At 40.4% G+C, this 10,568-nt stretch overlaps 1 protein-coding gene across 1 annotated transcript in view; it reads left to right on the top strand.

Annotated features, from left to right (window-relative positions):
- Positions 1-10,289, top strand: part of LOC109467625 (transcription factor RFX4-like) — a gene marked incomplete at its 3' end in the record, with an annotated part of 41,346 nt that extends 31,057 nt beyond the window's left edge. Inside the window, exons 4-5 of the mRNA XM_019765641.1 lie at positions 1,725-1,848; positions 10,228-10,289. Coding sequence (XP_019621200.1) covers positions 1,725-1,848; positions 10,228-10,289 — 186 coding nt within the window. The remainder of the gene's footprint in view (positions 1-1,724; positions 1,849-10,227) is intronic.
- Positions 10,290-10,568: the final 279 nt, after the last annotated feature.

Here is a 10,568-nt window from a genome sequence, read left to right on the forward strand (position 1 = left end):
GTTCATGAACGTATTTTGGTTTGGCTCCTGGAATGTGCTCCCGGGACTGTCTACAGGGAACACTCGCACATTCGCGGTGTATCAGGACAGCGCGACTGGTCGGCATTAGCGCAGTCCCTGCAATTAGTAACAGTTGCACATCAATCCGGCCGAAAGCATGATTGTGTAACACAGGCTACTTCTTCATATACCGACTCATACTACAAGACGCCTTTACAACTAGCAAATCATAGAATTACCCGATCTACTAGTATGTGCGGTTTACCAGCCCCAGACCACATCCGACCACGAGGCAGAACACATTGATGGGTTGCTCAAAAATATTGTCCATGTTTACAAAGAGCTGCTCCACTAACACTATGGAGCGGCCCAACCCAAAAACATTGGCAGAGAAGCGGCCAGCGTGCTCGTTGCTAGGACGACACTGTTGCTACGGCCAGTTGCTACGTCGCCACTAGGTTGCCACAGCCGACCAGTTCGAAATCGATAGGATTACGTCATCGGTATTTACATTTCGTAATGCTGACCACTGACCACCCCACATTTCCGTCCCCATCAGCCTGACCGCGACTTACAACTACCGGTCACATAAACCATAAACGGACGAAAACATTTCAACGACATGGGGATGTTTCGAAAATAAGCATTTACTCCAATATCAAAACAGCTACGGTAAAAATAAAAAGACGTGCATCATCCCGGACATAATGCCACACCACATGCGAAATTACACAGAAATGCGACGTGCGGAAGAATGCGTTTTGGCTGCGAACATCTTCCAAAAAACTTGCCATCTCTTAACCACGGGCAAAAACATCTTTAACCACTTATCAAAACCACCCCGTATCTGCATGAAGTTCCACCCCCCCACTGCTATTCCAAACAACGCGTTTTTCTGGACCATTCCAATTCGCCTCGTAATTGTAGGGGTGCGTCTGCAATGTTACATTGACCGTGAAAGCAGCAACGGCAAAAATACACATTCGTGCATCAACACGGGCATGCCCGCAGACGGCGTATAAAATTGCATGCCGATTACACAAAGAGAACCCAGTGTTTTGACTGCGAACATGAAAAATCAGCCGATCACAACACTCCGTCCGGAGGTCCTGACCTCCTTCACGGAGTAATAACGTTATAGTGCAGTCTGTAATGTGGTTTTGCAGCTCTAATTCTGCATTCACACGACTCTGTTGTTTGTGAGATAAAACTTCACCCAGTGACTTCGCTGAGTCATGCAAGATGACTACTGGCGAAGCCCGTATCCTCAGTATATAACAAAACAGTCTGGTGTGTTAGTGCAAGGTTGTAAGACTACACACAAGTGTGCTGGTTGAAATATCAATATGTTGATTATTATCTATCAATCTTGTGTTTGCAATGTGTAATTTGGCTTGTATTTTATAGGAAAGGCTTTAATCATTTTAGAATTTTTTATTTATGGCAATAATTAGGTCACCCGAGTTCAGCAAATTCACATGGGCACAAGATCGACATGGTCAAAGTATTGTGATCGACATGGTCAAAAGTATTGTGATTATTTACATGTAATAATAGAGGTATAGTGCATTGATGCTACAACTAACAAATTGTAAACTTGCAGTTTGTTTATCAAACAAGTCAAAATTTGGGAAATATGGTAATAATTAGGACCAGGGATGGATATTACATACATTAAATATGGTGCCAATTTATTGATTAAGTGTGTTTCCATTCATGATCAGGCTTGAAGAAAACTATGAAATGGCAGAAGGGGTGTGTATTCCAAGAAGTGCCCTCTACATGCACTACCTGGACTTCTGTGAGAAACAGGATATCCAGCCAGTCAATGCTGCAAGTTTTGGAAAAGTGAGTACAAATTTCCTTTGTTTCATTACGTTAATTGATTAGGAAATCATAATATGATATTGCGTTTGGTCTGTTTCTTCTTCCTCTTCTTCTCCAAACAAATAAGGTCAATGACCTGAACCAGACATCTGTCACCATGGTTGCGGCTGGATTTCCTCAAAATGGCGCTGTCGTCTGCCAAGCGCCTTGATTTGTTGTTTTTAGTGCCTTTTTGGTTGTAGCGGCAAAAATGTCCAGATTTACGCTGAAATACGTGCTTGGGGACCTTGATACTATTAACTCTAGGGGAATTTATCCTTCCTTAGGCGAGGATTCTCCAGAAAGTAGCGATGATGTGGGGAGCATGTGGAACGAGTTAAAATTGGTCCGCAGTCACAAACGAGATAGACGTCAAGGACAAGAAGTATTTTTAGAAATTAGAGCCCCAGAAAAGAGAATACCGTCGTTGTAATATATCAGCCTTTCAGCTGAATGGTCAGTTCAGCACCCAGGACAGTCCGTAGTCATAAAATTCACCGCTAATAATGCCTCGTTTCCTTTTTTTCAATGAAAGTAATCTGTATGTTGTCAGCATTTGTCAGGAACTGTGTATTCCAAGTAAAAGTGATTTAATGTGTGCTAGAGTGTACTGTATTGAAAGCATTGTGGAAAATATATATTTTATTATTTTGATGTGTTTATTGCCCATGGAGTTTATGTTATGAAGTTGATAAAGATTTCTCAAGCAAGCTGAAGCTTTCAACTGACATGAAAGAATATCTTTTACAAAGCCTCAGAAAGGAAAATACCATGTTGATGTAAATAAGCCTTTCAGCTGAATAGTCAGTTCAACACCCAGGACAGTCTGTAGTCATTTACTCACCTGTAGTCATTCCTGGGTACAATCTTTTCTCATGTACTAGTATGTAATCCTGATGTTATCAGGACTTGTCAGATATTTTGTAGCCTTGATATTAGCATTGAATACATGGTTTTGGATACTACAAAATGTATAATACAATCGTTATGCCTAAATACCTCAACTGATCATGACCTCAACCGGACTGAACCGACCGCAACCAACCTCGTAATGGGTTGTTGGAAAAAGGAGTCCAGTCCGATTGGCGGAAAAAGCAGTCCAGTCCGATTTTGGGGTGGAAAAAGCAGTCCGGTGGTTTCTACGAAATTCTACGAAAGACCATAGGCACAGTTTTTTCTTTTGTGTGTACTGCTAGTTTCTATGGGTGCTTCGAGTTTCTATGAGTACTTCGAGTTACTATGTCGAGTACTTAGAGTTTCTATGGGTACTTAGAGTTTCTATGAGTACTTTAACCCTATCTAGACCGGGGGGGGGCTAAAAGTGCCCGCGGCAACTTTGATGTCACATAGCGTCTGAATGGCTAGAGGTAGAACCGCCAAACTTGGTGACTTTTCCTAAAATATTGTTGGCAACAAATCTGTATCAGTGGAATAAGATTATGATTTTTCTTGTTGCCATGGCAACGGGTTTCTGACAGGCATTTTTTGCATAATTTAATAATTTCCATTTAAACAACAGAATTTTATGGGTTTAATGTCAAGTTACACATTGTTTCTAATATAAATAACATCACACATAATTATATGTAAATTTTATCATTAAAAATGCATAATTTATGCTAATTTGATGACGTCATTGGCCCAAATCCAAGGTGGCCGACCATATCATTAGATCAGGTAAATACAGCTTATTTTCCTTAACATTTCATCAATACTCCCATTTCTTTTTACAAAAAAGGTTCATATGAACGTCTTTAGTCTGTTTACAATGTATTTTAGGCTTTATCCTGAAAAAACAACTATTTTTCAAAATTCAAGATTGATGATCCAAGATGGCGGATAGGTAATATATGCATGACGTCATTTTATGACGTCACCGGTGTTGCTATGGGCAACATAAGACTTAGTACATCCTAATATTCTGTCATAAACACTTTTGGTAAAGTTATGTAGTATACTGTTTAGTTTTCAGGTAATAACATATCTAGACGGTTTTGGCCAGTAAAATCACATTAATGACGTCATAATGACGTCATATTACGTCACAACGACATAAAAATTGTACGTATGATAAATTTTTACTAGTACACCATCCTCTGAAAATTTGGTGGTCCTACGATATACCGTTCGCGAGTTGTGAGGGGGGGGCCGAAAGAGCCCCCCCCCCCGGTCCCACCAAGCCCAAAAAAGCCCGGTCTAGATAGGGTTAATAGGGTTTGTGTGGGAACTTAGAGTTTCTATGAGTACTTAGAGTTTGTATGGGAACTTACAGTTTGTAACATCATCATCATCATGATGCCTCCGGATTATTACTTACAAATAAGTAATAATAATTAGTCAAAAGATGAAGCTGTCAACTGACGAGATTTCCAGGGCCGATCCTGCTTGCATGTAAATAGCCTGAATAAATCGCTTTACGGTTGCCGGCCGCCCAACATCCAGATGGCCCCCGCTAAAGCCGGGTATGGCTGATTTTGCATTACACCGACAAGCATGTAAGTACCGGAAGTACAATTGTAAGAAAGAATCCCTTAATAATTAACTTTTGTTTATTGTGGATAGGGCCACACCAATTTAATTTCTTGGTTAACGGATTTTTCTAGAAAAATAATGGAGCGGGCGGGCGAAAAAAAAAAGAAAATAAAAACAGGCCTAGGCATCCTATTATGCCCCAAAATGGTACGATAGGAGCCATGAAGTCAACACACTAGGCTCGTTCAAAATTTAAACAGTTAATTTTGAACTTTTAATGACACCATTGCATTGAAAGATGGAATAACTGTAACAACTAGGATAAAAAGGACTGTTTTCAACTGTTCAGGGCAAAATATGAGCATTTTGCAGTTGATTCTAAATTTTTATTTTTATTTGCAAATCCGAAAAAAATGAAGCGGCGAATCCGTTAACCAAGAAATTAAATTGGTGTGGCCTAGGTGACCTGTATGTATAGAAACTACTTTTCGGTGGTCCCAAGAGGTGTAAATCGATTGTCCGCTATTCCTCACCCAAGGCTGCCTGAATTACGGGTTAGGAGGCATATAGTGAGTCACATATATGTTCCCATACAAACTCTAAGTACCCATAGAAACTCAAAGTATTCATAGAAACTCGAAGTACCCATAGAAACTACCAGTACACACACAAGAAAAAATTGTACCTATGGTCTTTCGTAGAATTTCGTAGAAACCACCAGACTGCTTTTTCCACCCCCAAATCGGACTGGACTGCTTTTTCCGCCAATCGGACTGGACTCCTTTTTCCAACAACCCACCTCGTAATGGGTTAATATGCAGTATACATGGGCTAACAACCTTTTCCAATGCTCTGGATACATTGTCTATGCTTGTATGAATGGAAAAAAACACTGTAACTCTGACGTATTTACCAGTTTTTAAAAGTTGTTCCTCTGGTTTGACGTTAGAATGCTTTTCATGGCCGCCATGTTGGATCGCCATCACCTCTGTACACCTTTTGCTTTTATACAGGCAACAGAACGCAAAGATGATGGTTTATAAATCATAGTAAAGCACAAATACTATCATAACCAACTCATGATAGCTATATACAGAGTGTTTTCCAGCCTGACATCCAAGCTGCTAAGCACGAATGCCTACCGGCTTGACCTCCATTCTTCTGGGTTTCTCTTTTTAGCGAACGCCCACGAAAGCCCAAAAATTGTCGCACGAATCTTAAAATTTTTTGTGTGGTCATGTCCAGAGTGTGCTCCCGGGTGTCCATGCCAAGTTTGAAGCGAATCCATCGAGCCGAACTTAAATAAATCGAAATTTACTGGGTTTTTTCTCTTCTTGGCGAACGCCCACTTTACTTCCGGGTTCGCTGCGAACGCCCACTACTCTTTGCAAAATTTCGGCCCTCGCGCAACGCCGGCAAAATCCACCACCACAAATATGTTCCTATATGCTTCCCCTGAATTTCTGACACGTTTCCGTGCTTTACGAGCTTTTAAAGTACCCATTTTTTGACAAAATATGCGCTGCGACGAGCTCGCCGCCTCGGCGTATACGTTCTACCTGGTCACATGACTTGCGGTCGGGGACTGTTCGATAATTTCATGATCAGCGGGAGGGAGGACAGGAAGGGCAGAAAAACGCAATCTACCGCACAAAAGGGGCAGAATTTCGTGTTTGTAACATCAAACATAAATGATTTCCTTTCTTACATGATTTTCACCTCGGTTCTAGTTGTGACACCGCCGAATAAAGTATGCACTGTTGAAAACTTTTCAAAATACAAAAAGTACCTTATTTGAGGTTTTCCCCGACAAATCCAACGACTACCGACGAATATAGCGAAAACCGGCAAGGAGAATTGCACTACATCGATTCGTACGTAAAATGTCGGATGTTGACGCGTGAAAATAAAGTTAAACTTTAATAAATGAACGTATTTCATGTATGTATCGTCGATATTGACACGAAGTTGCGGTAAAACGAGAAGACGCACGGTAAGATAATCTAGGTCACTCACGTCGCGGTGCTTGGTAATGCTGACGGGATGGTCGCCAGCCAGCCGCCGATATCTCAGTGGAACCCCGGCCGAAAATAAATACCCCCGTAAGTATGAACGCAATTCTATTAAATAGATGTATGAGTGGTAAGATGGTAAGATTTAGAATGGTCCGCAAGTCGTCGTAACGTAGTGAATAACGTTACTATAGTATAACATGACAGTTGCGCTTCAACTGATGGTCAGTTCTAATGCACTTTCGGCTATAGTTTAACACAGAAATCTTCAACAAATGTTATAGCCATGCCGTTACAAAGGTTCAAATGACACAAATCTTTTTACTTCGTATCACAAATCTATTTAAATATAAACAAATGCCGCAGAAAATTATTTTGAAGCGGGACTATACCAGCCAGTATTACGTTAAAATGATGGGTAGATGTACAAGGCATGGCCTTACAATGATAGGGTTTTTTGGGCGAAGTCTTTGAAATCTTTTGCTGCCCGCCGGTGGGTGGGGCCCGTGCGCGTGCTGCTGTGGGCGTGACGCCGCTGTGTCTGATCAGGACGTGCCGTCGTCTTGACAACACAACGTGGGAAGCAAGCGGCCAGAAGCGTTCAATGCTGTAAAGTTTTTATTCCTTTGATTTTGTGACATGAGCAGTAGTTTACTAAACGAGATATTTTTCAAAAACTCTTTCGCTCGCGTCTCAGCAGTCTCGTTGTTGTTTTGGGTTCGGTGTCAAATTTTAAATACGGTAGCACATTAATATTCCCCGCCCGGTCGAACTTCTCCGCCTCGATCATTTGTTGCTCACTGATGGGGCGGTCAATCAGCGCGGACGTGGTTTTCAACGAACGTGGCGAGCGGCGCCGACAAAAATTTAGGGCCCCCTCCGTACTGTAACGTTGCGTCTGTCTATAGTTCAGCAGAACAATTTTACAACATGGTAATTTGCGCCGGCGGTGTCACTACTAGAACCGAGGTGAAAATTATGTAAGAAAGGAAATCATTTATGTTTGATGTTACAAACACGAAATTCTGCCCCTTATGTGCGGTAGATTGCGTTTTTCTGCCCTTCCTGTCCTCCCTCCCGCTGATCATGAAATTATCGAACAGTCCCCGACCGCAAGTCATGTGACCAGGTAGAACGTATACGCCGAGGCGGCGAGCTCGTCGTAGCGCATATTTTGTCAAAAAATGGGTACTTTAAAAGCTCGTAAAGCACGGAAACGTGTCAGAAATTCAGGGGAAGCATATAGGAACATATTTGTGGTGGTGGATTTTGCCGGCGTTGCGCGAGGGCCGAAATTTTGCAAAGAGTAGTGGGCGTTCGCAGCGAACCCGGAAGTAAAGTGGGCGTTCGCCAAGAAGAGAAAAAACCCAGTAAATTTCGATTTATTTAAGTTCGGCTCGATGGATTCGCTTCAAACTTGGCATGGACACCCGGGAGCACACTCTGGACATGACCACACAAAAAATTTTAAGATTCGTGCGACAATTTTTGGGCTTTCGTGGGCGTTCGCTAAAAAGAGAATGCGCTCTCACACTCCTTCCACACTTACATCACTTCAACAAACCGTTTCTAGGCACTTCCAGCTGTTCCTTTCTAACCTTGTTATTTAGTATCCTTTTTTGTTTTCTCATATAAGGTAGTCTGACTGTGACTTATTTTATCGACCTCTGACCTCCAAATGTGTTATTTTAGATGTGTACATATATTTACTCGGCTAATTGGAATGATATAGGTTCTTATGATCATTTTTTTGTAATTTCACACTGTTGATATTATGTGCCCTATATGTTTTGTCCTTATGTGTTGACTCTCTAACATCAGCTTTGCTGCCTTGAGAGTCAGTGTAATGTCTTGTTGCATTTTTCAATAAATAAATAANACCAGACTGCTTTTTCCACCCCCAAATCGGACTGGACTGCTTTTTCCGCCAATCGGACTGGACTCCTTTTTCCAACAACCCACCTCGTAATGGGTTAATATGCAGTATACATGGGCTAACAACCTTTTCCAATGCTCTGGATACATTGTCTATGCTTGTATGAATGGAAAAAAACACTGTAACTCTGACGTATTTACCAGTTTTTAAAAGTTGTTCCTCTGGTTTGACGTTAGAATGCTTTTCATGGCCGCCATGTTGGATCGCCATCACCTCTGTACACCTTTTGCTTTTATACAGGCAACAGAACGCAAAGATGATGGTTTATAAATCATAGTAAAGCACAAATACTATCATAACCAACTCATGATAGCTATATACAGAGTGTTTTCCAGCCTGACATCCAAGCTGCTAAGCACGAATGCCTACCGGCTTGACCTCCATTGACCTCAAGGATGAACGCTCTGCGGAACCAACTTACGAACTTTGGGGGGTGGCTAGACAGATCATTTATTTCAATAGTTGGATGTCGATCAACAACTCATCCCTTCATGCTTTTAAATTTTGGAAATAAAAAGTAGAAAAAGCGTTGGAAAAGGTTGTTACTGTTAGCCCATGTATACTGCATATTAACCCATTATGCGGTCGGTTGAGGCCGGTTGAGGTCGGTTTAGGTACAATGTATTTAGGCAGACCCTAATACAATGAGGACACAAAAAAGGATGTTTTATTGCATTATTGCCCTTGTACATCATTACTACTGACAATAATTGTGACATTAGATTCTTAACTTTTCAGAGATGTATAACATATTGGGGGAATTGTGGAGAAAGGAAACAAAAACTGAGATTTATAAAAGTAGTACCCCCTCTTATATATTAAAAGGGGTCTGGAAACTGAGATCACGTACTAGACAGAAACTCCAGCAGCTTGAGGGTTAAATGTCATTAAAGACATAATCAAAATATCTACTCTACATGTACATCTCTATAGCCTATTCATGTCTAGGGTGGCATATGTACATTGTACAGCATCATTATCAAAGTAGATGTAAAGGAACATATCTATAATCATTTCCAAGCATATGAAAAAGTTATCTCCAAGCAGATGTTGGTGGCATCCATGATCTGACTATTGAGTCATCTTCAAGTTCAAGCAGATATAGAGTATATACCTATATGCCACTCTATATTTCCAAGCGGGCAAATTCGTGAACCAACAAATGAAATTGGTGTGGCCTGATGAAATTTTGAAATTGTAGAGATAATGGTTGCATTAAACAGTATAATAGGATACACAGAACACATAGACAATAAATCTTACTTGAGCATCTTTTGGATATTTAATATTTAGAAACAGCAAGTGTTCTGCAAGCTCATACCTTCGCCAACTGACGTATTCTAAAGGTCTCTAATTGATTATTATGGCATCATGGTGTGGTGAAACATATTGTTTTCCCTCATGTTTTTTCTCCTCCTCCTTGTTTTTCTCCTGCCATTTCTTTAAAGGGATTCAACTCTGCCATTTTGGGGCCAAATAACATGAAGTTTGGCATGAAGGTAGAGTATGCAAATACCCCCTGACAACTTTTCATTTTCTGGATACAGGCCTTTAAAATTGTTGAATTTGTTTTTTTTTGGGTATTTTCAGGCAACAAATATACATTTCAGGATCTGGAGCCCTGGTATTAGATCCAAATGATCTGAAATTCAGTATGGGGATACCTTGGACACATGTCCACAGAGTATCATTCACACTTTTGACATACACCACTTTAAAATTGTGTAAAGTGGGGCTTTTTGGCTGTTTTTGGTAACATCCAATGACAATTAAACTGTCAATTTTTGTTAATCATTAATTGAGATGTTCTCCTATAAAGATCCTACGCCTGAAAAGTTTATCAATTTTTGACCCTTAAAATCACTATTTTGTACATTTCAATGAGAATGAGCTGTAAACTAATTTACATAATTATATAGATTTTTTGTTGTTTCTCAATAGATCATCCGTCAACAGTTTCCACAGCTAACGACAAGAAGACTGGGAACTCGGGGACAATCAAAGTGAGAAATATCTAAATTTCAATACTTTACCTTGGTTTGGGATTCTTACAATGTGTGTATTTATTACTTTCTCATTTGTATTACATTATTGGAGATGCATATGCAATTAGAGGAAATACGGTATTATTTTGATATGATGAAAATTAATCTGACAGTGTGCAACTTGGTAGTTACATCTGAAAATAATTTCATCTGATTTGTCAAGGACCATCCATGTTAGAACATTCATAGGGATTTTCTTCTTACACAAGCTGTATTGTACAATGTACATGTACATGT

This window comes from Branchiostoma belcheri, unplaced genomic scaffold (assembly GCF_001625305.1).
Source record: "Branchiostoma belcheri isolate BF01 breed outbred unplaced genomic scaffold, Haploidv18h27 scaffold185, whole genome shotgun sequence".
Lineage (NCBI taxonomy): Eukaryota > Metazoa > Chordata > Leptocardii > Amphioxiformes > Branchiostomatidae > Branchiostoma > Branchiostoma belcheri.